Genomic DNA, 27070 nt, shown 5'->3' on the forward strand with positions numbered 1-27070 from the left:
AAGTGGCAAAGCAAAGTCATTGCACAAAACCAGACTGCAAATCTGACCTCAGACAACCCCCAAAAGAGTGCTTCTCTGAATACAGGAGCAACGCATGACCTAGTGACTCACGGTCAGACACCTCAGCAAACATCAGAAATGTACTGGACACCTTGCAACTACTGCCATGTCCATGTGATATCTTGCAGAAGTCACTTGATCCAAGACACTATTTAAACTACGGAGGCAGGAGCCTTCAAAATGTGAATAGTCCAGGGGGATTACATGCAGTAGTAATGACAACTCAGACATGCATCTTCTGTTGTCATCTGAGAGTCTAAAGGACCCTCTCTAATGTCACAACCCACACGATGCTGGCCTCATCCAGCAGGCCTGAGCTGGACATTTCACTTTGTACATCCCCTTTCTGTATCTTACCAGGAGGCTTGACTCCGAGTCCGGGAGCGCACATGGTATTTCTCTGGCAGCAGTCGCAGCCCTCGTTCCAGTGGTAGCCCATCGTACAAGCACACTGCCGCTGGAACGTGCTGTTCCCTGGGTTCACTTCTCTCAAGGCCTTCCCTAAAAGAGAAAGCAGATGAGAGTAAAAATGTCTCTGATAACAAGCCTCAAGTTTCTGAACCTCCCGTTCTACCTACTTGCTTTGCTTGAATGGCAGATGGAAAACCATTCATGTTAGAGGAAATGGTGTCTTTCCGGAAGCACAGGAGACCCTTGATCAGCACGGGGCTCCTCACCCACTGCACTTCTAAACAATACATTTCCTTGTGGCTTTTGTAGAAAATAAACACAGCATTTGCAAGGGTGAGACAAACACATTAGGGGAAGTGAATGCAGAGTGTGCTGGGCAAAAGGACAACTTCTAAAATCAGCTTACAGGGGCGAATGGCCCCGGTGAAGATAATCACTATCAGCAGCACTGAGACTGCAGTCATGGTGCTCTGCTGTCTGGGGACCTCCCTCTCTGCCAGGCTCTTCTGCAAGCTCAGCCTTTGGTGCTGGCCACCTGAACACAGCAACTTCCCTAGATCCACTTTCCCATCTCTGTGCTTCACTAATTTGGATTAAATGGTTCTGCAGTATGAACAGCTCACCTTGATCACATATTTTATGTAGGAAGCATTTATCTTCTTCATTCCAGACATCCATATACTCGTTTGGGCCACACGGCTGGCACACGCTATCCGAAGTAGCAGTGCATCTAGCAGACAAATACTTCCCTGTGATTGAGAAAAGAACAAGTAGGTCACCTGGAAGCTGTAGAGCAGCTGTCTAAGGAGGTTAGAGAAAAATAAGAGACTGGGTGCTAACACTGCTGTGGACAATCATTTCTTCCTGCACCTTTTTAGTTTGTCAATCTGGTCCCCATCCAGTGTGGCACGGAAACATCTGTGAAGTGGGCAGCCTGGGATCACAAGAATCGAGCTCCTGTCTGTCTCCCACAGTGGTTAAGTGCTATCCCAACAAAACAGCTGCTGTGGCATTTGCTGAGGCCAGCAGGACCACTCCTGCTCTAGGAAGGCACTTGAGACCAGGCACCTGCAGGGCACGTGCCAATCCACCAGCAGCCAGGAGAGCTGGCTGCCTCACCCTCAGAGCAGCTGCTAAGGAGCCTCTCAGCCTCACAGCCTGGCAGTGCTCACATACCTGGCTCACACTTCCTGCAGCACCGTCCCAAGTACTCATAGTGTTGCTCGCTCTCACACGGCGGAGTGATTTGTAGTGACAGCTGGAGCAGGGAAGGAAAGAGAGGACATGATGAGAACCAATACGCTTGGAGAGCTCCAGACCTACCCAGTCCCAGCACTGGCAGAGAGAACGAAGATCTTCTGTCTCTATCTCTGTGGACAGCCAGGTAATAAAACTTACCCAACACTTGTGATTTCAAAGGTGCTTTGTAGACATGCTAAGAGTATGTACTTGATGATGTACACACAGGGACTTTTAATAGAGCCAGGTGACAAATAAATAATCCATCTTGCAATTTGTCATGAACTTTTGGCCTGCTACATAACCTCTTCTTACAGTACTCTTTTATTTAAAATCTATGACTTTAAAACAATTGTAAAGGCAGAAAAAGGCATAGAGATACCTCTGTAGTCTCTTCCACAGAAATTACCTCAGATCAAGACCTGGGAAACTGCCAGTTTTAATGCAGAGCATTAAGCAAACAAGCAAAGTGAATGATTTATATTCCTGAAAAAGAAGAAGTTCCCAGCTTCCCATTGGGATACAAAATGCTCTTGGCTAGTCCCATAAAATACTGGGCTTAAATTTTGCAGCTTTTTATGGCTCCCACTGTGTCCTGCAGAGGTGGTCTCATGGAACTGAGGCAGCCATCCAGAAAGGTGATGCAATTATCCAACAGCTTTTTGTGTCTCAAAAAACCCAAACCAAAACCAACACAAACTACACAAAGCACCCCCTCTCCCCCTCACCCACCTAAAATGGGTACATGACAGGGCATCTGCAAAGTGGGCAGTAGAGTTGCCTCTGGCCCTCATGGGCCTTTGCATTCCCTGCCAGCTCTCAGCAGCCTGTGCACACAGCGGTCCCACCCAGAGCCCAGGCTTGATGGCATGGCTTGTGCTGGGGATCCTGGCCAGCTGAGCATTGTGCCCAGCCCTTCACTGACCCTGCTTTGGCATCTCAGAGTCCTCAAGGCAAACCCAACACCTCACAGTCGTTGATCTTGAAATTAGATAAGGTGATTCAAAATCAAGCCCATAGCACGGAATTCTTCACTCTTGGATACAGCCCTGAAAACTGCATTAACTTGGACAAAGCTGCAATAAAGCTTCTTCTGCTGGTTAAAGGGAGCTTTTGCCATCTAATAGCACATGACAACCCTATGCCTGCTGGTGCTGCTTCCCATTCCTCTACTTAGCATTCTCCCCTTGTTTCCTCCAAGTCTTCACATCTTCTCCTCTCTCCTTTTCTAGTTTAAGCAATAGCAACCCCTTAAAAATAGTTTTCCCTAAGCACCTTGCCCTCTTCTAATGCTGGGAAAGGTCTTGTATATTTAAGATGACCAAAAAAGATTGAATTTTTTTTTTAGAACACCACCCTCTGGCTTGCAGTTTGAGCCATGGGTTGGTGCATGACTTGTGTTTATCAAAACTGCACTAGCTGTGTCTGGAACAGAAAAAGTAGCACAAGTCAGAGGTCTTGAGTTCTTGTATTTTTGCAGGGTATAAACAACTTACAGCCTTTTTTTTTATCATTACAACAAGCCCGGGTCAAATTAAGAGTCTAGTCTTGTGTTGTCTCATTGTTTCCTTGTCTGTCTCTTTGCACTCATTAGCAGTACCTTTCCTGCGATTAGATAATGCCTTTTTGGAACAAACACTGCATTCCCTGTTTACACAGCACCTCCAAGGAGGGGCACAGGATAACAGGTAGCACTGCTGAGGGATGAGGCAATCTAGGAAAAGGAAAGTTGGGCCAGCCTGGCAGCTGAACAGCGACACAGCTCAGTGACCCCTATGCTTGAAAGAGCTCGTTTTCTGTAACACACTTCAGGCTAAAACACCGAGATGGCCAGCAAAGGGCTGAGGTGATGATGTGGAACCAAGCACAAAGAGTGTCTTGAGCAATTGTTTCTCTACCCAGCCATCCACAAAGGTAACAATCGTGGTGAGACCAAAAGCAGTCTCAGTCACTCACTTTTTGTTACAGAATATCCTCTTCTTCCTCGTTTGCCCCTGTTTAATAGTTCCTCTTTAGACAAAAAGACTAAAAAATTTACTGAAGTGTCAAACAAGGGCAAAGTCATCCTTTTTGCGGAAGAATATGCAAATCTGCTAAGGAGCATTCAGCTAAAGGGTCTGGAGTAATTTCTGAGAATCACAACTCAGCCTGAGGAAAAGCAGCAGGGCCCTGGAACCAAGGTGAAGGGAGCAGGCGATTGCTCAGCCACCTGTTGGGCATCATTTTATACCACCAGGCTTTACCACACAGTGAGGGCTACTGTTATGGAATAAGTCACAGCTGCATTAACCTGTGCTCTGTGTCAATAAGCAGCCTCTTCTGTGTCTGTGTCCTTCCCCTTTTCACACAAGCCAAGGCATTCATAAAGCTGTAATACTCCCTCTTTTGATTTATGCCCAATGGTGCAAAGACAAGGCTCTCATGGGGCTAACCCCCAGGTGAAGGTGAGGGATTCTACCCTGGTATGTACTGGTTGGACCTGCCAAGCATGAAAGCTGGGGCAAGAGTGGACAGGAAGGGAAATCAAAGCAACCTGGAATTTTCTTATGATGGGATCCAAACTTTTTGCTAACACAGCTCTGTTAGACATGAAGCTATCCCATGTTAATCCCTCTGCCAGGCAGAGGGTCTCTCACTGCCACGCAGTGTCTGTCTCAAACTGTACATTAACTTCCTTTGGAGGATGAGAAGTACTTGTGCAGCAAGTGATGACCTGATGCTTCACCATCACCAGCACATTCCTGCCAATGTGTCCTTCTGAGACAGGGAAGTGCAATTCATTTGCAGATGAGGAACTTGTACCAGGAGGCCATCTGGCTTTACAGAGGTGACAGGAAACCAAACCAAGTCTCCCAAGGCCCAAGTCTGCTCCGTTACCCCTGGAACATCCTTCCTCTCCTCGGATGCTGGCCTGTGGGTCAGAGTGATTTGGACACCACCAAGCTCTTATCTAGAGAGAGAAAGTGCCAACTTCCTCTGAAGCGCTTAAATGAGATTACACCCAGCCTGCTCATTCCTTTAATGGTCTCGCTATTGATGAAGCTACTATTAAATCCCACCACCCTGTGTAAATAAGTGCTTCAGAGAGCTCTAGGTATCCTGTATAAGTTTAATTTGTCATTTCGAAAGTGTGCAAAGCACCCAGATTTGCACCAGCTCCTAAAAAACCAGGAAGCTTTCCCATTTGATCAATATTACTTCAGAACAAGTATGCCTGACAGGGGAAGAAGCCAGGGAGAAAAAGACAAACCTCCTCCAGGCTTGGTAGATCCAGTTTGGTAAAGCACACCAACACCTGCTTACCTTTAAGCACATGATTACCACAATAGACTTCTGTGGAAAAACAGGCATGCTTACATCAAGGTTTGCAGAAAGACTGTGTTTTGGTGTTGAGCTGCAGGGAGACTTTTCAGCTTTGAGTTTTTTTCTTGCTTATTTGTTGAAAAGGATACTAAGCAAGGGTGTGCTTGTGCTTTTAGGGTTGGAGAACATCAACGACAGCACTACAAAGCAACACTGTGTTACTCACACCTTAAAAAAACACACACACAGGTGCTTCTGAAGGGGAGAACCAGCAGCATTCAGACTCCTGCCCTCAGGCTTAACGAAATATTTATTCTTTGTGCCCTTGAGCAATCAGACGGCAGCAGAAGCTGTGTGTCATGGATGCTAAAACTATTCTTCTCGCTCTTCACATTTCAGAAAAGATAGAGTTGCATGGGCCTCTTTCCTTGAAAAGAAAAAATCTGGAAGAACAACGTCGGGGGTTTCCACAATCTTTTTCCCGTGACACTTTTGAACAGGAACCTGAGGCCTCAATGAGGATTGCTCATTCGCAATAATCTCAGTTTTGCAAAAATTGAGATGTAAAGAGACACGTCAAGAGATAACTGTCTTTTAAGATGACACCTTCTTGACCAGTGTAGTTGTTTCTGGAGAGTATTCAAGTCATCTGTCATCATTTCACTGAGCAAAGCACATTTTTTCCTCCATTTATTATTACAGCATCAAAGTACCTATGGGAAAGACAACTTTGGTCCGTCCTGCCTTGCTAGGACCACACCACTTCTTCTTTATACTTTGGAGCCCAGGTTTATTTAAGCCACTTGCTTTTGAGGTCCTTAGACTTGCCTGATACAAAACTGAAAAAAATCTGTGGATTTGGGGCTTATTAGCCTTTGTCAACAGGAGTGAGATTTGAGCATTTTCCTGAACTGAAGTAGCCCGTGCAAGCACAGTTAAGAGGGCCTCTGCAGTCGTCTGCTGCTGCTTCTTCAAATATGAGCCACTGCCTCTCCCCTCAGAGGTACCAGCTGTGCCCACAGCCTTCCAGCCTCCTACTTGTTTTGGGTCAGCAGTACAGTTAACCAGACCCCAGATTTCTTCAGCCCATTGCCAGTTTCAGAGGCTTGCCTAAAAAATTATCTAAGAGTGAAAACAGAATCTGGTTCTCAATGGGTGCTGCTGTGGCTGGTGCTCCCAGGCACTCTGTTGAGGCACATAATAGTAACAACTCTGGAAAATTTTACAGCTGTGGGTGTACAAGGGGAAAGAGGAGTCCTGTGTTAAAAACTTAATCATAATCACGTTGCATGCAACAGTTCCTTCATGGACAGCCTTCACTGTTGATAAAAATTAAATGAAAGCAGTACCCAAGTCACAGCTTTGCAATTCCAGTTATTTGCTTGCAGGCCTGTAATTCATCACAAAAATCTTAGATTGTGAATGAAATGCTTTTGGTGATGTCAACTTTCCAGTGACCAGTAAACCACATCACAGAACTACCACCACCGGTAAAATAGAGCCGGGAAATGGCAACAGCTAAACTAAATATTATTTCACTTTTAAAAATAGGTCCTTAAAACCCTGCTACAGCCTGAATGCCTCAAGAGGCCAGAAAGAGCGTAAGGGATAAAATCAATAATGAAGAGGTGAAGAGAAAACCGTAACGTGCGGCCAGGACTTAGGCAAATGGTGGCAGAAGTTCTGTCCTGCCTATTCCCCTTGTCCCTCTGTTCCAGCGTGCAGCCAAAAGCAAACACCTGAGCAACTGGTGCTGCTCCACCAGTGGGAAGGAGCATTCCTCAATCTCAAACCCACCAGAGCTATTTCTGGCCAGCAGCTACGCAAAGGAGAAGTGCCACACTGACGGCTCTCACGGCGGGGTGGGGGCAGGCAGACAGGAACCTCAGGTATATCAGATAGATCAGAGGGGAGACAACAATGGGGGTGAGAGACAGCAGGGCTGAAACAGGGACTGACTGAAGCTGTGAATCAGCCAGCCTGCTTCCACGGACTTGCCATCATGTGCACAACATTTGTCATTCAGAGACAAAGTCATCTCCACACCGCAGCCAGAGGGGCACACTTACATTTTCACTGCCTGGGCAGTCAGCAGTGCCTGCACATTGCCTGCACTTTGCTGCAAAACCTCATGCTTTAACCTGCGTGCACCCACAGTGGCAGCAATTCAAAGACTAACAGCTACTAGGTAGAATACTCTGAAGGTGAATCAGAGACTGAGAACCCCAACACTAACCAAACAAAAATATTTAACAAAAAGGCTTGACAGCAAGACCAACAGTCCATAACAAGCAGAAATAAAGGCAGCAGAATAATGGCATTATCAAAGCTAATACCTAGGTGTGCTTGTGGTAAGGCCTGCAGAGGCAAATCTCTTCTAGATTGAACAGGTGCGAGAGCAGTGCTCCAAAGGAAAGTTTAGTAGCCTTCCCACTCCAGGTACTGTCTCAATGACTCATCATGAGTAACTCTACACCCTACACCCATTCATGCTTAATTTAAAAAAAAATTTAAAAAACCCAAAACAGTTAAGCTACAATGATTTAGGGGGAGCATGCTCCTCTTGCATTTTTGTTCAGCAGATCATTTTTCTATGCTTCATCAGCTGAAGATGAATTTTAATGAAGAAATGACCATGACAGATTTCTTGGGCTGGATGCCAGATTAGGTGTCCAATGTGGACTTTCTGTGCTTAAAAATCTGTATATTTATGTACCCTTTCCTTCCAGCACACCCTCAGAGTGGAACATAACATGGTAATCTCTTACTATGTGCGGCAAAATCCCATAATCCTAGCTGAGCTGCTGGGCAGAATGAGAAAGCCTGTAGTAGAAGAGAGCTTTCCCCACCTAATACTCTGCTCTGGCTTCCTTCTCCTGGATTTTAGCATTGTCCATGGAACAACTGCTGAGTACTCTGAAGGCAGGAACACGAAGGGCAGGGGTGGGGCTGCAGCCCTTGCTGGGGATGATGGCTGTCTGGGGGGATGCATGTAACACCCACAGACTATTCTGCTTCAGTGCGAGTTAGAGCGGGGGCTGCATAACTGTATCTGCACCTTCTCTGTTGTGAAGGAATTGCTGCCTTTATTAAAGAGCTCAGGACTGGGCTGAGGATTGATTAATTCACTCTTTAGGTGTCAGTCACAAGGAACCAGCTCTGCCGGTGGCTGCAGCCAGTAATGTCTATGGAAATATTCCTCCCTGATTGGAAGAGGCCCTGGCTGCTTTCCATAAGCAGGCTGTTTTACAACATGTGGTATTGCAGGGGAGAGCTTTTCTTCCTGTGAGATCAGATTCAAGGAACCATCTCATCCTTGCTACCAAACAATGCAAAGTTACTGGAGCATATGTTGCTCCTAAGGCAAAACTCTTCACTGTGGCAAAATAATGCACTCAAAATAGATTTTCTTGTGTGCTACATAAGCAATTTTAGGACTTCATATGAACCTAGTTGCGCATTTTTCCCTATCTGTATTTCTGCATTCCAGATTAATGGGTTGCCTAACAAAACTTCACAGTATTTTTATTTCCATACAAGATTCTTTTCTTTTCCCTCCCCTTTGACCACTGACTAAATATATTCTGTGTCCATCTGCAGTCACAAATGTTGTTCTTTGCCATTCTTGAACAGACCCTATATACTTCTTTTTCTTTTCGAGTAGCCACAAAGTGGTGAGGGTGAATGACCTCATTTTTTCCCCCCCTCCTTGGCTAATTGGCTCTTGCAGGGTGGATTAAACTGGACAGCTTGGCTCTTTTACCAAAACACAGCCTTTTCTGGTCTCTTTTATCTAGATTTTAAGAAGGGAGGCAGCCAGAGGGTTCTGCAGAGGCCGAGAAGCAACCCTGGGTCTCAGCTCTCTCTCAGGCTCTCTCTGCCTGCCCACTATGCTGCCATTCCCTGCCAGAGCCCCTCCTCCAGCCACTCCTTTGGGAATGCTGCAGGGGGGCAGCACAAACACATCTGGCCAAGTGGTGTGGGGAATGTGCCTCTGCTGTGGGGATGCTGCAGGGGGTCTGGGCAGAAGAAGATCCAGAGAACAAGGGTGAAGGCTGGATGCTGCAGCCTACACCGTGGCATTCAGCCAGGGCAATGTATCCACTCCCTTCCTGGGCCTGCGTGGGCAGACCTCCCTGTGACTTTGGTGAGAAACAGATGGGGTGCTATCCCAAGGTGATTAATGACTCTGGCTTCGTTTGCAGCCATGACATCCTGGGCACTACACAAACACCAAAGAAAGCCATGCCCAGAGAGCTCACACCCTGAGAAGGCAAACAAAAGAGGCAACCATCAGAAGCCCTGCACAAAGCAGCTGAGGCGGCTATACAGGTATGAGACACAAACCAGGATGTCCTGGAGTGCCAGGGTGATGTCAGCATTGCTCCTGCTGTGCAGTGCTGAGCCCTCCAGAAGGCACCCCATCACAAATATGATAGCACAGTGCAGTGACACACAGACAGGGACAAATCAGAAAACCTGCCTTCCCTAGTGCCAAAGCATCACACCAAGTCCTGCTCCCACAGGGCAGGCAAAACAGCAGGCTGCCCTGAGTGCCAGCACAGCTGGATTCCCACCTGCAGCCACACTGTGACTTCCAGCCATTGCTGCTTGTGGAGTTTTTCTTCTACTACATGAACTTTGGACCATTTTCAAAGAGTAAGTCATAAAAAGGGGCAAGTTCTTGCAGGCAGGCTATTGTGTCGCACAGACCAAGGCCTACTCAAGTCCAGAGTGCAACCTGGTTAAACATCACTTAATTTTTATCTTGCATTTATAACACACAAATATTTGCCTTTGCGTTCTCCATCAGCAATAATGAGCCATTCTCAGAGCAGCTGCTTCTCCATGCAAGCAACGCCAGCCAAGGCATCCTTAAAAACAGGGGTGTGTGACTGCAGAAGCCAGTGCTGCCTCGCAAGCTGAGTTTCCAGCAAGCTGAGTTTCCAGTTTCCTATGGAAAGGAAGGGGACAGTCTATGCAAGGAGCAGAGCTGCAGCTGACGACATGATGAACCAGTTATCTCTATTTCCCTCTTCCCTCCTGTGTAAGCTCAACCAGCTTCCAAAGCAACCATCTCCTCCAAGTGTCCCGCAGCCTTGGCTGCAGAGCAGCCCCTTGCAGCATGGGGCACAGATGGAGGGAGATGTGAATTCTGTGGTAACAGCATGTGCTGGCAGGAACCCTCCTGGCTCTGGTCACCACAAAGACTTCCTGCAGACCAGGTCATACAGAGAGGAAGTGGGCAGGGAGAAGCAGGAGGCATTGCCTTGAAGCAAGCATTGCCTTTTCCTTTTCCTTGCATCTGTGCATGTACCTACTACAGGAGAGCCTCTCACCACTTGAACTCCAAGGACAGATGGATAAGCTTAGCAAAGTGACTCAAGTATGATTCCTCTAAATAGTGTCAAGGATGTGTTAAATAGTGTTAAGTGATGCTGGAGGGCATCACTTTGAGGTTTCCATGATTTACTGTGTAGTAGTTACACACTCATCCCTTTTACCATCTGTAAAATGGTTCTTGCCCAGCTGTCAAGTTACATCCCACTTTTCTGAGCTTGAGAGTTATAGACAGTAATGGGCAGTAGAAACAAAAAAAGATCCTTAGGGATGCAGTTAATCTCTCTGCTTGACCTGTTTCTTTCGGGTTTTTTCTCCTTCTGGCACAGTATGAAGAAAGCCCTGTGACCTAGATGACATTGGTCAGTACCCTTGAGATGTCTGATAAGCTTTGAATTCTACCAATTTGTGAAATGTGGCAAAGGTTTGTTTTGGTCCTGTTGGTGGGAAAGAAGAAATTACATCAGACAGATGATGCTTAACATGAAAAGAGAAGTGGGACAGATCTCTTAAATTGTGGTTTGATGTAGTTTTACATACATTATATTCTGTTTATATGAGGTGCTGTAAGATTTTTCACATGTTCTGGGGGAAACTGCAAAACAATGGAAGGCTTGCCAGTGTTCCTCATGGGAACCATTGCTGCAAGGGAATTTTTACAAATGAATTAATTGAATTACAGTATCTTTGAAGCTCATGCTGTTAACGGTAGAACATATCCAGGAGTTTAGATATTGTAGAAGTTTTGCTCTACTGAATGATTTCTTTGGCCCTGATCAGAGCAGGAATAATGGACCAGGAGAGCCCATGGTAACACAGTACAGTCACTGCTATGCTCTTTTTTCCCCTCTCTCATCATACAGACTGTGCATTTTAGGAAGTTAGAGAAAAATCTATATTTTGGCCAAAATTTTTCTACACTGTGAAGAATTCCAAATGCTTGCAATGAGCAAATGTTATCTATGAAGTAGATGTTACAGAGTAGTGGAAGGACACATTCCGTGGCACACAAGGCGAGATGAATCTGTGGTGCAACTGATTTACTGCACATTTGCAAATGCACATTCTCAGAGACTTTGACTCCCATCTGATAGCAGCACTGATACTCTTTGCTGGTGTTAATCAAGGAAAGGGATGTGACTACTCTGTGCAAAGAAGCTGAGCAGATCATGCCACAGAGAGCAAAATACCTCTGACAAGTGCCCAAAACAAATCACTTGGAAAGATCATCTGTGGCTGAAGCACAAGATAAGTAGGGCTGAGCTCTGTTCCCAGAAGTTCTGCTCCATGCTTGGTGTGTGACCTAAAGCAAGTCACGAATTCTCTGTTCCCATTTCCTCTTTGGTGAAAATGATGACAATGATCATGTCTAATCTCAGCAGAATTAGGAGTGAGTATGCAATAACTTATATTTCTGAATGCTTCTCATTCTTTGCAGGAAATACATTGCAAATATAACTATTTGAGCACTATTCCACCCTATTAACTGGTCTAAACTAACACAAATGCACTAGAAAAACCTCAACCCTCCCACTCGTATTCTCACATTTGTTCCATCAGAAAGCAACTCTCTTCTAAGAAACCACTGCTCAAATCAGTCAAAGGAGAAACTGAAAGGCTCTTCCAGAGCAGCACCTCTCTAAGCTTGCCTTTCACATTCTTGTAGGTTCTGCTCACTCTTGAAGGCAGAATTATTAAATTAATGGGCTCTTTGACAAATTATGTTTTATCCTTATCTTACGCTGCAGCTTTCCCAGAGCTTCCTACAGTTTTGTGCTGCTACTTGTCCAAAGCAATGGCGATGCAAAGTTGCACCCTGTACAAACACAGACTCAGAATTAAGCACGTGTTGGAGGCAGTGGAAAGACTTTACACATCAGCCCAAAATAAATACAAGTTCCTTGTTCTGTGTCCTGTGAAAGGCTATGAATCAAGAGGTGAGAAATGATGAGGAGCTCTGGCTCCTACATCACGGTACCTGAAACATGCTGGGACCTATACCATGGAAATCTGAATTTCCAAGGTTCGGTCAAAAGCTGAGCCAGTTCCAGGCAATGAGGATATTCCAAAGGGAAAAACTGCACTAAACCCAAATGGCTCCAGAAGGAAGCAGGCATGTAATGGTTAGTGACCTGAAGTAAAGGCACGAAGAGCATTGAGGTCTGCTCTTCCTGCTGCACCGATGAGTCCTGAGCACCAGGGCAGGAAAAAAGAGAGACACAGAGGATACTGAGGGACGGGGAAAACCCTCTGAAAGCTGTGATGTAAAAGTCACTTTTGAAATTTGCAGGCTAATTCACATACATATGGAGGACACCTGGAAAGCAGCGATTTGAGAGAAGCCTGAGAGTGAGGGTGGACAAAATGAAACATATGTTTTAGAGGGGAAAAAAAGGCCTGTGTGGTTTTAAGCAACATATTTAGGACCAGGAATCCAAAGGAAAGGCTCTCAGGACGGTGCGGTCAGACATGAAATTGTAAGCTGTAGACAACAGAGGGTTTTCTGTTTTGGTTTGGGTTTTTATCTCTTTTTTCTTGAAGCTGCACCTTGCTTTCAGGGAACCCAGCCATGGCCTGGTTACATCCCCATGTTGAGGGAAGCACTCTAAGTTACATAACTTATCAAGAATAATGACACACAGAAAAATACCAGAAGTTCTGATGAAATAAATACAAATGGTAGCGAGGCTGCCAAACATGGATTAATGGAGGAAATAAAGTCTAAATAAAGGGTAGCATGGTATTTGTAAATCCTGCCCGTCTAGAAGGGTCTAAACAACCACAAGGGAGAAGGATAATTTTTAAGCTGTATAATTAGAAAGAGCAAAGCAAGCTTCTGCCGATGTAAATTGCTGGAGGAAACGCCATGGACGCCACTGAAAAGGCTGAGAGGAGCTGGCTGTAGAAAATGGTCTTTCCGACAGCAGGGGAAGGCCAGCCGCGATCCCAAGTGAACCACGCTGACCGGCAGCCACCTGGCACCGCACAGAGCTGCGACCGGAGCACGCTGTGTTTGCAAACAACCGCAGGGCCAAAGCTCGCTCAGATCTTCCCCCGTCGGAGGAAAGGGCTGCCCTTTGGGGCAGCTGACCCGGCTCCGGGCTTGGTTCCCGGCTCTGCCATGAGCACACAGCAACCCCCGGGCGAGTCAGGCGGCCGCCCACTCGCGGACCGGGGGTCACAGGGCCGTCCCACGTCCCGGGGCCGCGCGGGGGCTGCCAGCATTGGGATGGCGGGATGGCCAGAGCCTGAGGGGACTCATCCCGCTGGGGAAGCTGGAAAGTTGAACCTGGGCTGCCAAAACCCCGCGTCCCATGCCTGAGGGACAAGTGTGCCCACGCTCGCTCGAATAAATCTGTTCGGTAGGGTGGAGTCTGCCTTATTTTTACTCTACATGCAAATTATATCCCTCAACAACCTCACTGCAAATATTTTCTGGTTTCTCACACCCTGCCCTGGGCAGAAGCAGGCTGTTTTCCCCGCAGATCTCCTGGCTTCCCTTTGCAACTTTGGGTTTGGACTACTTTGATTTTACAGAAGCGAGAGAAACTTATGAGTTGCTGGGATAAAAACAAAACCAAAACCCAAACCAGCAGAGCAGGGGGCAAGGCAGGCGAAGCTGTTCTGCGGGATGCCGCGGGCTCCGACATCGCCGATCGCCCCGAGCAGCGGGACAAGCAAACCAACCCCGCGGGCGGGATGCGACACCCACCTCCCCCTCCGCCGGCTCCCAGCCTTACCTGCTTGCCAGCGGCAGCGAGGCACAGGAGAAGGAGCCAGCAGCCTGACGGGACGGGCATGTCTGGGTGCGCGTCTCTGCCTCCTCCCGTGGCTCCTTTTCCTGCCACCGAAGGGAAACTAGATCCTTCCAGCCAAGCCCCCGCGCCCCGGCAGCGCAGCGAGGCGCATTTGAGCTGACTACTTCTCTTTCTTCCTTTCCTTCCTCTCAGCTACACGAGGGGAGAAGAGAGAAGAAAAAAAAAAAAAAAGTGCCTGGCTGTAGTTCCCACAGCATTTCCTCAGCCTTGACATGCAGGGCCTTTTTTTTTTTTTTTTTCCCCTCGCTTCTTGTCCCTCCCTTTCCTTTCTCCACCCCTTTTTACAAGAAATTTAGTCACCATGCCCACGTCCCTCCTCCGGCCGGTGGGGATTGCATTCCCGGTCAGTCCTTCTTGGCAGGGCCGTGCGTCCACCTGCCCCCGCCTCTGAGCCCTCCCGTTCCAGCCCCCAGCCCCTTTCCCCGCTGTCATCTCCCCTGGAATTGCTGCCTTCTCCTCACGCCCCCGGGTATCGCCCGTCACTGTCAGAAGACATCTTGGGCTTCAGCCTGCCTCCCACCTCGCCCCCCATGCGCCCTGGGTCTGCCCCCAGGCCTGAGGAGAGCCCCTGTCCCGTCCCTTCCCGTGCCCTGTTCCTTCTCGGTGCCCGTGCAACATGTGGGTGCCAGCCTCGGCCTTCTGGCACAGCTCGAGGTCCCCCTCCCTTCCCCCTCCACGAACTTTAGCTGATGTCGGGAGCTGGCGGACGGGATTGCTGCCAAGAGGGGAAGAAAAGCGGAAGATGTGCTTTGGGAGCTCTCCCAAACCACTCCAGGCCGTGCACGGGGCCAGTCGCTGCGACCTGACTCGGAACGCTGCTCGGTGGCCTCCTGACCCCCGAAAGGGCCTGCACCGCCCTGCCTGCGGCAGCCGCCCTGCCCGGGGGCGAGGGGCTGCAGCTGGGGGCGTGCCCGGAACGGCCGCGATGTCCCTGCCCTCACAGAGGGTCAGGAATCCTCAGTGGTGTCGCAGGACAGGGCTCGGCTGTTTACACAGGCTGAGGATCCAGGGGAGCTGACCCCGGGGACACAAAACCTGCCCTGTGCTCACACGCTGAGAAATGAGCTTGGGAGCACGTTTCTGACTTAGGCAAAGAAGGAAGTTGTTCTTTCACTTATGTATTTAGATTTAACCCTTGACCTGGAAAAAAACGTAGAGTTTTCTCTATGTTTTCAAATAAATAAATGAATTCAAACACAAAAGATGAAGAGAATATTAAAAACTGATCCTTCCTCAGTGGTGCTGTTGTCTGCTTTCTGCTCAGAGGAATGATACACTCAGGACAGAAACAGCTGCTGAGCTTTTCCCATCTAGCTAGTGGAGGGCTTGCCTCTACAGCAACATGAAGCTATGACCTTCACCCCTAGATAGTTTGATAGTTTCCAGGCACCATAAAGCCTTTTTAATCTCCCTAGAGTTGCTTGACCCCCCCCCCCCCGCCCCCCCAATGTCCTCAGCAAGCGTTGGGCCGTGCCTGATCTTTGCTCAAGCAGGTCCTGCTTGAGGACCTTGTGCTCCTGCAGGTCCTGGCCTTGTTCTCTGACACCACGGGGCTGTTTGGGCACTGGTGGCCCCTAGGTGAGTTTGATGCTCCACAGTGGGCTGTGGCTCAAAGCAACACTGCATGACATGCCTAGCTTAGGGCCAGCTTCTGCTCCTGATGCCCTCACTCTTCTGGAGGTGACTGGACAAGGATCATGCTGATGGGTTTCAGCAAGCCATCGAGCTTGCAAGTGCATGTCAGAGCCCTGTCACCCTGCTTGAGGAGTCAGGGACTCACCACACTTGGGCTGCACAGGCCGGAACAGAACTGATTTGGGAGTGAGGAGTAGGAGGGATGGCCACAGCAGCCAGCTTGCCTGGTAGGGAACAAATGCAAAGCAGACTTCTCAGGGGCTTTGCAAGGTAAGTTATGACATGTGCAAAGGTGTGTGCCCAGCTGCTGGCAGCGGTGCTAGTCCTGGTTTGTCCTGGAGGGAGCCCACTGAGAGGGAGGGACAGCACTGGGGTGAGATCCTTCTGCTGGAGCCTCATCCACCCATTGCTGAAAACATGCAGTTCTGTGCCAGCCAGGATGTTTTAAAATGTTTGTGTTTATTGTACAAGGAAATGTTTCTTTTTAAACAGAACAGTCTGTTAAGTCTCTTCCCCTTTTCACATTTAGCACAACACCAAGGCTATAGGCTGTGTTTATTTACCAGCTGCTCATTCTAACCAGAGATTTACAAGAGCAAACTCACACTCTCACTAGCAGTTAGATGTGTTATCAGCTTGCTTCGAAGGTGTCAAGTGAAGGCTTTGAAGGCATCGAGTAAAGCCAAGCCCTGCAGCTCAGAGCAGCTCCAGAGCAGTCGGTATTGCACATCAGCTCAATTACTTTTGCATTCTCACCCCTGATGCTGCCTGAAGTATTTCTTGTTTGGGCTGAAATTTCTCTCATTTTCTACCACTATGTGAAAACAGCCTCTTTTTGAAAGCTCAGACATTTTCCTCCAAGTTAAATTTTATGTTTCCGAGCCAAAACCCACAGAAGCCACTACTGGGTGCTTTACAGTCTTAATTATGGATTGCAGTAGATTGTTAGAAACTAAAATGTGAATGCTATAAAATATGAACTGGGGAATGTGTAACACTGTCAATACTCTCACACTTATCACATATATCATTTTATGTAGCACAGATAAAACCTAAACATTTATACCAAAACTGGTTTGTCTGCCTGTTCTAGAATTTTTTTTTCTCTTACAGAATATTATTTTGTCAGCTACCTTTGCAAAGCACCTGTTTTGAATAAAACCAAAATGCTTGAAATATTAAGGTTTCAAACTTAACGATGACATTCAGGTGCTTCTTGTTTCTGTTCACTGCTGTGGCACACAAGCATAAACTGGACTAGCCCTTTGGGAAGCTCTTATGAAAGAGGAGAGATGGAAAACCCTGTGCAGCCTTAGCAGTGTGACAGAATGAAAATAATAGCTTGGATAATTCCAGGATCCCTTCTTTGGTGATGCCTGCCATGGAAAACAAACGGTGAGCCTGGCTGACCACTTAGCAGGGCTGCGGTCAGTATGGATCTCTTCTTGCTTCCTTCCTAGAGAGAGAAAAGTGGGTATTACCTGCTAAATACGATTCTAAAAGTTGCTATCTACATCAAAACTGCAAGTTTTGTAGCTGTGGGAGAATTAAACCCCTTCAGCATCAGTGTAAAAACTCCTCTTTTGCAGGAGCTTGGATAAATGGCAGCTCAGTCCCAGCCAATGCCTGAATTTGTCTTTATCTTTCCAAAACTTTCAACCCAAAAAGCAAAGGCCGGGAATGGTTTGGTGGATACACCAGGGCATCTGAGCAGCACCTGTGCGCCCATGTTTATGTCCCCAGCTGCTCTTTCACTTTATCCATGCCACTGAACTCCCCTTAACCTGCACATGGACACCAACACCTTGTGATGCCCCCTTTCCCAGGGAGGGAGAACCAGGACGCTCTGTGTTAAATCTTCAGGGTCTTCAAAGTGACATGATGGAAACTTGGGTAGAGAAACAACACTGAAAGGCAGATGATTGCACCCTGGGAGACCTTTTCTCATGTGCAGGAAGGCTGTGAAGGCATTCCCTTGCCTCTTGCATGCTGTTGAGGATAGAGGATGAGCTGAAGGGTTTTGATCAATCACAATCAATGGTTTTCTTTCAGTATGTGTCACAAAGGTTATCTGAGGTTTCAGTCTGTGGACTAAATACAGGCTGTGTAAATATGAGCACCTGCCTCTCAGCAGGTGAGCAAGAAAGGCAGTGCAGTGCCAAGTCAGAGCTCTAGGAAAGATCCCTTTAAATCAGGGGGATGCTCTGTGGGGCAGGTGGGTCGCAGTGCAGCTTCTGGAGTACCAGCAATCCATGCAGAGAGTCTGCTGTAGGACCAGGGAGAAAGGCTCCTTTGAGCTGCCTCATCACCCACTGCAGGGAGGGAGCCCTACTGTATGACCCAGCATGTGGAGCTTTCTATACTTGGAGAAAAAAGGTAGAAAAATATTTTAGCACAGAAAGCTCTACTTTTATTTGAGAACTCTAGCTATTAAAATAAAGAAATTAAAAAAATAAAATCTATTTACAAAAAACTCCAACCCATACACAAAGTCACGTCATCAACTTGAAACTCTTTTCTTCCTGTGAAAGGCAAGTTTCCATAGCATTCTTTTGCCCAGTCTCCTTGAAATTTTCAAACACACAAATATTTCCCATGACAGAGCAACTATAATAAAGCTCCTTAGTCACACTGGTGTGGTTTACACAACACACCTTTTACAATCCCACAAAAATGTACCACTGCTAAATGCCTGTCTGAAAACCTCAAGTCCGCAGCATTCAAAAGAAAAATGCTCCCAACCACCCGCCGCTAGTACGTCAGATATTTGAAGTACGTGCAAGCAGACACTGAGCTGATAGGTTATCACCAGCCACTGTGGCAACAGCTATGCCTGCATACTCTAGGGAGGAAATACAAAGTCATGGTGAATTTTTAACTTTGATGTTTATAAGATACCTGTTGACCTTCAAGACTTGAGTCATATATTCATCCTTGGGACGAGAGCAATACTGGCATGGCCTGGGGAGTTTGCTCTGCCCAGGATATTCCTCAAGCCCTGGAGATGAGTCTTTAAGGCTGGCAAACACCTACCCGCAGGGGGACTGAGACCGTAACCCCTTGGCAACACCCCATTACCAGCTCCCCAGAGCCACCCTGCCATTTTATCTAACAGCACACTTAATGATCCCAAACTCCTTTGAAAACTCACCTGACTGAGATAATTCATACTTAGATCAACGGAGTGCATTCATCTGTCAGCAAGGGATCAAACCTACATGGGTCCTTGTTGCCTATTAAATATTGCAGCTGCTTCTTCCCCATCACCACTTCCCCTTGCTTTGCAGCGTAGTTAAAGGGAAGGTGCAAATGCCTTTCAGAACAACCCACATGATCCTACAAGGCACATGCTCTGCTACAGCTGCTGTCACTTCAGCAGGACTCCTGTACTGCCTCCATCTCCTAAAGAGGCCTCTCAGGTGTTACGGAATGGGGAAAAAACTCTGTAAAAGTGCAGAGCAAGGAGCAGCAGCATAAGGCCACAGTCACAGAATTTTGGGAATGGAAATATTCAAATACACAGCAAACAGTCCTATTTGCAAACAGTATTTAAATGGTAGGAAAAACAGCCCTCTGCTTCTGTGGGATGGTGAAGTCAAGAGGGTGCAGACCAGCCTGACATGGGGTGACTGAGGGAGGCAGTAGTGAGCACATGCAATCCCAGTGCTGGAAAGGAACCAGACTGACCACTGCCATGGTGTTGCCCCTTGACACCAAGTGGTAAGTCACTGTTTCAAGTCACTCACTTCTGCAGTAGAACTGCTCATACTCAGAAGTTTCTGGGAAATGGAAATCTTCAGCCTAAGGAAGTCTTTCACCAAACTGGAAGTGTGATGGACGTTCAGGTTCAGCATGCAGTGCAGATGCCTCCAGAGACAGAGGCTGTTTGCCACTGACTTGCTTGTTACTAACTCTGTAAGCAGAATCCTCTTTTCCTACAGCTTATCTGTATGGATGAAAACTGGCCAGCATCAAATCTAAGGAAACCTTAAAACAGCTTCTAAGCTAAACCTTAGAAACAGCTTCTCTGGAAAAATGATTACTCATTCATGGTCATTCATTTGAATTAGTTAACACATGATATATCAGTGTACACTGCTGAAATCCAGGACCTGAATAGCTTTATTCAACAACCATGCTCCTCTGGGCCTTTGTTGACCAATTTCATAGTCTAAACCAAATTAGCTATGGATCTGAATGTATTTACTAGAAACATTATCCAAATGCACTCAGAAAATCAGTGAGCCAGTTTCCTTGAAATCTTGTTGCCTTCATTCCTGTTATTCATCAGCACTTACATTTGATGCAGGAACTTCTGTGATTCCACCTCAGATCAGAGGCGTGCCAATCATTTTGCTGCATCAACATTTCAGTGACCTTCTGCTCCATGAACCTGTGCTGGTACTTCATGGTTTACTTAAATATCATACTCAGTAAGTTCCAAATGGGAAATTACTTAAAACATTTGGAATGCACTATACTCACCTTCATAAATGCACTAAAACATAGAGCCACTGAGTCCTGGAACACAGAAATGCCATTAACAGTGTCACAACAGAGAGGGTAGAAATATCCCACAAATCTACTTTTCTGCAGAATCTTTTTGAATCATCTTATCATCCCCTATGTAGCAATGAATTCCCACAATATATTACAAAAACTCCTCTTTGTCTTCACAACAGATTTTTTCATGGATAGTTTTTAATCTTTAAATCCATCAGCTTCCTCACCTTTTGTAGCCCCAAATCCATTCAAACACTGCTTTTAGTTCCCCTAACCAGAATATACTTTCATGTACAGTAATAGCAGGATTGTTTTTCTTCTTGGTGCAGTAGGGGAGTAGGAAGAGACTAACAGAAGACTGTGCAGCTTTTCTTATGGAGCTCCCTTTATTCACCTTACTTAGAAGATACGAGAAGAACAATTTGCCTAATTTAGAGTTCTAGAAAGGAATCTTCCAAAACCAAATATAGGCATAATACCAATTAGCTTTATGCTTGATCTGCAGAGAACATATATTGAGGCAGCCAGGTACCTTCAGCCCACTAATCACTTTTGTTTAAGAACACAAGAGCCAATATTTTAAATAAAGATACAAAGATTTTATGTGAAACTTCACTAGGGGCAGCATGAGACCTTTGACATTTAAAGCTAACAAGTCGGAGATGTTCAGGCAATGCCAATGAAGCAAACATTTAGGTTTTTTACAGAATCCTTACTCAGGCAGAGCCATAAGCAATTAAAGACAACCCTTAGGGGACGAACTGCTTTCTTTTAACAGAACATTTTGTCCCAAAAGGTTCACTTATTTTGAATAGTAACAGGAAAGGTGGGGGAAGGTTAATTTAAAATATTCTGGTAATTCTCATTAAATGGGTCTCTTTTATTTTTCCAGTCCTAAATGTTACAGTGACAGAGTTAGGAGGAATAACCAGAAAAACCCAAATATCACCAAGCCCCCCCCACAGAACAACTTCTTGCAATCTTGAAAGTCTGTTCATATTTGAAAACTAATATACACTGAAAAACTCCTGCAACCAACATATACTAACAGAGACCTGAAATTTAGGAGGCAAAACTCCTGAAGACAACCTGCATTGGGAGTTTGCTGCCTACACAGTAATTTTCTCACCTCAGTAGTTACTGTGCTGGTCTTCCTGTGATCCTCACTCAAATTCCTACAACTAGTGGGAAGTAGAACTGTGAGTAGCAAAAGCTACACTTTTCAAGGGGCTGGAGAGACTAGACCCATTAGCCTATGGGGGTAAAGAGGCTACATTTATACTAACGAACTAAAGGTTCTCATTTCACTTTCTCCAAAGTTAAATTGCTGTCACAGTTTTTAGGCTCGTGCAAATTTTCGAGTTTTCTAAACAGTGGATGAAATTCAGTGTAGGTGAGCAGCCACTCTCACAGGCAGCTGCCCTGCTTTAGAAAGTGGCAATTTAACCATGGGCCCTGTTATTTCAGTCTCATTACTATAAAGTTATCTCTGGCACTGCAATTGCTTGAGAAGTCAGAAAAGAGATTGAGAAGAAAAATCCAAAATACAGCCGTGGCACAGGAGACGTAGGAGGAGACCCTGAATGAAAATGGCTGTAAAGTCACAGGTCTGGGAGCCAAGGAAATTGAGCAAGTTCAGTCTACTACCTGCTATGTAAAAAGAGTTTAGGCTAAACAATTTCTGTGCATTAAATGTCTCTCCTGTAACAGCTCTGTTGATGTGATTATCTTTTTCAGAGAAGAGCAGAAGTAACAAGACAAAGCAGGTATACAAAACTTTTTATTGACAACAGAACAATAGAGAGGAACGTCACCACTTCCCATTCCTCAGGAATGTCTCCATTTCACAGTCAGTCTGCTAAAAGCATACTTTCATGGCAACGAGCAACACGAAGGCATGGAGCTGTGTAACCTCCAGAGAGATGTTCCATCAGTGCAGTGCGAGGGGACCGACGGCGCGCACGGGAGCAGCAGGCCCTGTCACAACACAGCCGTGGCAGGAACAGCGAACGCAGAGCCGACAGGCACAGACACGAAGCAGGCAGAAACCTCAAGTTATCTCCATTATTTCCATCTAAGGGTGATACCCAACCTGTTATTCCATCCATATTCTGTTTCAGGGGGGAATACTTTATTCCCTTGCTCTTTTTTGCTTTCCCTGTCCTCAAAGACGTCCATACTTCCAGCTGAATGGTACCGTGTCAGAGAACACCCGAGCTTTTATATTTTGCTACCTCATACCAGTTCATGCATGCACTTGAGTTTACTTTCAGAAGATTACATTGACATAAAGAGGGGGGAAAAAAAGTGCTGTATAAGAAGAAAAGGATTTAGTTGTTAATGCTTCCTTGCTAACAAAAATATTTGGTAGTTGAATATAATCCCTGTAATGTCATTTTCAAAAAGTATGTAGGCAGTCTACTTAAATTTTAAAGAAACAGCACATCAAACTCAGCATAATTTCAAACACTCCAAAATTAAATTTGAACTGAAATTCAATCTAAACAACAAAATATCTTTAGTTTTCACAGTCCACAGAACTGCACACTCAGTGCAAGATGAAAGCTGTCTCTCTCCTGCATAAGGTTTCCTCTGTAGAGGAAACCTGCAGAACTGTACTGGGGACCCTGTGAAGTAGCTTACATGTTTATAAACATTTATTCATTTATCATATTTTTCCTTTACTTAAAGGATGTGCCTGTGGATGTGTAGACTTGTAAAGTGCTTTAAAATAAAACAAAAATCCCTACAAAAGAAAAAACTCCTCAAAAAACCACAGAGATGTGAGAATTTTATCTGAAGGACTTTGTACAGCATTTACAATGTCGGCATAAAGCATGTGAAACATGAGCATTCCCTGCAGACTGATGCAGTGCAAGCAGTCTCACACATTAGATACTGCAATTCCTCTGGATTCAAGATGCACAATACTTACAAAAACAACCCTAGAAGCACAGACAAATGCTGGTGGCTCTTCCTCTTCTTTTTAGAAACATAATTAAAAAATCTGCATTACTCTCTCATAATTTAAATACATAAGTAATCTCCACTTTTATTACTTCATGACAATTACTTCAAATTTACATTATTTTAAGTACCGTCAGAATAGCTCCATGTATAATACAGATATTTGCTGATATCCTGTCAGAAAATAAAAAAAAACAAAACCTTCCACTATATAAAAAAAATATGCTGGAAAGACAAGAACACAGAACAGGGACTTGGTACGGACTATGATTTCAGTTTTATATCAACCACAGTTAACCCAAAATTAACAGATACACAGCGATATTCAAAAGCAGTGCAAATATCTTTGGAGTTTAGAATAAAATAATACTACAAGAACATAAGACAGAAGAAATTAAAAGGCAAGTACTTCAAGTACAGGAACCAGTCTCTGTGAGGTCCACCTTAGTGTTAAGCTGGGAGTTCCTTTTCCCATCTTACTTCTTCCTCTGGAACACATTAGCCAACATTGCACCTGATGTAGTCAGCTGGCCCATTTTGTTCAAAAACTTGGTCTTTGTATCTTCACTTACCAGGCTCGCTGCAATTGACATCGAGCTAGGAAAGGAAAACATTTAGTGGCATGAGACTACAAATTAAAAAGAACATTATGCTGTTATTTATTAAGCAACTAAATTGTCTTTGTGTTTCATAGGTTTCAACAAAAAAGACCAGTCTGTGAAGAAAAATTGAAAACCCATAACTACCTAGTCCATATATATACTGTTAAATTTATTATAATGTGTTCACAGTGCCTGTGAAAACAGTAAGATATTTTTGTGCACTAATTTTTAGTACCTTTGGATGCCACCACATTAGCATTTGCTACCTACTGGGGAATTGCTATAGTGACAAATACCTCTCTGAAAGACTGACTGCCTTTGCCTTCTCACCAGAAATGTCAATTCTTGTGTTTATTTAGTATAAGTTCACCAGTATCAGTTCAGACACAGAACTTTCTAACCCAAGTAACCTGCCTCCAACAGTGACATGAGCAGATGTGTAGAGATGAGCAAAAGCAAGGTAAGTACAAAACAGTGACCTCTCTCCTTAATTTTCAACTCTTGATTTTCCAACTACTTTCACCTAAGCAGAGTTAAAAACTGGTGAGGATTGTCAACCTAGTAACTCTCAATAAATCTTTATTTTATATTACTTAATCAGCTTTCCTTTGATTTCCTTATAAATTTCTTGCAAACCCCACCCTGAGCCCGACTGGGTCAGCCCCTTGCTGGGTGAGGAGCTGCTTCTTCTGGTTCTTGTGAATGTGGCTCCTGTTACCTGTGCTTGGAAGTTCCTAATTGAGACATACTACATAAGACAATGGAGAGTTCATAGGTTTCCCACAAACTGGACTGAGCAATCCAATCAATGCTGAAGCTACAGGATGCTAAGCTTTGAATAATACGTTAAGAAATTGTCCCTACTATGTTAAATTAACAGATTTTTTTAAATTAACAACATATCAGCGAGCTCAACTTCAGATATATATAAACTGTTTAGCACAGTATGAGTCATCTGTCTCAAGACAGAGCAAATGTACATAGCAGGAATATTAACAAATATTCCATACTTCCTATATTTCTAGTCAAAATGGCAAGTGTTTATCAACATTGGACAAGGACAATTTTAGAAAACATTACCAAATAAATTCTCCCTTGTGAACTCAGTGTGGACTCTGCATTTCAAAATTATAGCTAAGACCACAAAATCTGTCTTACAGGCAAAGGCCAGATTCCAGGAACTGACTTTTCAGTCTGAAAAGTTATAAACAGTTCTGTTAGACACACTTGCATCAAGGACATAAAACTGAAGTTAACTCTGAACTGTTTCAACAAAACTTGAATGATTTCTTCAAAGGTAGAAGGGATACACGCAGTTCTTTCTCCCATTTCACAGCACAGAAAAAAGGTGCTTAGTAATAATGATTTCTGGATCTTTTTAAAGTACCATAAAAATAAAACAGAAGCTTCTCACTAAAGCTGTATTGTGGATTTGCAAATAGTTTAATTATAAACTTTTAAAGTAAAATATTTATTTCAGGCACTATCACATAGCCAGACATCTTTGGCTTGATTAAACATCTCCAGTCAACTAATGAATCACATATTTCCAGCTGATAAAACTCAGCTGGGAAATTACTGCTACAGTAAGATGAATGCCTTATGCAATTTCCTTTGAATTCATGATAAAGCAAGGGCATATAAACTATATAAGTAACAGTTTGCACTCACTATCAGCTAGTTGAGGACAAGAAGCTATCTCAGACTATGAGGTATCCTAGAATTGGGTGTAGCTATGAAAACGTATTTGGGAAATACTGTACATTCCAAGCATTAGCAGCATTAAGAAAATAAAAGTGCTCACTTCGGGAAAGAAAGCCTAGCAACTGGTGACAAACCTGTAGTTCTAAACAAACTATGCTTTCATTAGTCTAATGATCCTGGATAAGATTGAGGAAAACAAGGAGGTATTCTATTGGTTCTTGAAACAGTTTGGGGCATACCAGCCATCTGATGTCAAAAATTAAACAGTAACAACTACAGAGTCTACAAGTTCATGTTTTCTAATACTGTTACTGTAAACAGAAACATAATCCACCGCATCCTGCATACTTAATAGTTTAAATATCCAAAATAAATAGCCTCCAAAGTACTTCCATTACTATGCAAAGTGAATATTTAAACATAGAAGAAATTAATATGAAATCAAATAATTTGAGTCTCACATCTTTAAAAAGTAATCAAAGAACCCAACAAAGCAATAGTATATCTTGTTTAAAACAATCCATTATTTAAAAAGCAAAACAAAACCCAACCCACAAATAAAAATAATGTGTAAATATCAAATTTTTCCTGGTGTCCAGATGAATCAGATGCCACACAGAGTTCTGCCTGTTTTATGGGGAAGCTCTAGGGCAAAATAAACATTCCTAATGGGCATTTTATAGCAATCAGTTTCTAATATAAGTTGTTATCCATGATTAAAATACCTTGTTTATTGCTAAACAAAATATTTAACAAAAAAATATTTAAAAATGCAGAGTTTAATCTTCTGAAAAAACAATTTCTTTGATCTTGTATTATTTGACCAAGTTTTCTAACAGCAAGGGGAAAAGACAGGATAAGAACATCAGAAGATTGCTTTTGCATCTGTTTTGATTTCTGTGCCTGCACTGCCGTGCTGTTAACAAACCCCAGTAATTTATATCCCAGTTGTATTTAAATCCTTTGTCAAATATGTATTTGTCATTGAAATTAGGAACTGAAATCAGCAAGCACTTAGCAAGAAAACAGATATTTACGTATATGAAAAGGTCATTTCTTCAGTGGTAAAATATTTCTTGTTAATTTTGTACAGTACAAGACTACAACCATAGCCTGACGTTGAATAAGAAAGGGGAAGGCTAATTAAAGAACAAAGGAACAGATTGCAAAGACTTATCCTTTTCATATCTCAGTTTTCAGCAGTTGCATTCATAAAGAAAATACATTAGATGATGTATGAGGTTTGCATTTATTTATTTCTGCAATGGCTTAACAGGACTGACTGTCATTTCAAAGTATTTGCTACTAGTAAAGCCTGAAGTATTTTACTTGGCGCCTGAGAGACTGACCCTTTTTCTATTTTACACTTCTTCTGTTGAGTTCTTGTACACCTTTCTTATTTTAATCATTCTCAGACTACCAGTTGCTTCCAGCTCACTATGGGTGAGCTCTTTCAAGAAGTAAATTCTATCAGCTTTTTACAGATAG

At 44.4% G+C, this 27070-nt stretch overlaps 2 protein-coding genes across 5 annotated transcripts in view; both read right to left on the reverse strand.

Moving 5' to 3' along the window:
* The window catches only part of TNFRSF11A (TNF receptor superfamily member 11a), a 28067-nt gene extending 13743 nt beyond the window's left edge, over positions 1–14324 (reverse strand). For all 3 annotated transcript variants that reach the window (XM_036379132.2, XM_054517314.1, XM_036379131.2), the window contains exons 1-4: positions 14094–14324; positions 1648–1729; positions 1095–1220; positions 418–561 (exon numbers count right to left, since the gene is read on the reverse strand). In XM_036379132.2, the coding sequence (XP_036235025.1) occupies positions 418–561; positions 1095–1220; positions 1648–1729; positions 14094–14153 (412 nt within the window). In that variant the 5' untranslated portion in view covers positions 14154–14324. The remainder of the gene's footprint in view (positions 1–417; positions 562–1094; positions 1221–1647; positions 1730–14093) is intronic.
* A 7747-nt stretch (positions 14325–22071) lies between these two features.
* The window catches only part of RELCH (RAB11 binding and LisH domain, coiled-coil and HEAT repeat containing), a 77030-nt gene continuing 72031 nt past the window's right edge, over positions 22072–27070 (reverse strand). For both annotated transcript variants that reach the window (XM_036406217.2, XM_036406206.1), the window contains one exon: positions 22072–23873. In XM_036406217.2, the coding sequence (XP_036262110.1) occupies positions 23753–23873 (121 nt within the window). In that variant the 3' untranslated portion in view covers positions 22072–23752. The remainder of the gene's footprint in view (positions 23874–27070) is intronic.

This window comes from Molothrus ater, chromosome 1 (assembly GCF_012460135.2).
Source record: "Molothrus ater isolate BHLD 08-10-18 breed brown headed cowbird chromosome 1, BPBGC_Mater_1.1, whole genome shotgun sequence".
NCBI classification, from domain to species: Eukaryota; Metazoa; Chordata; class Aves; order Passeriformes; family Icteridae; genus Molothrus; species Molothrus ater.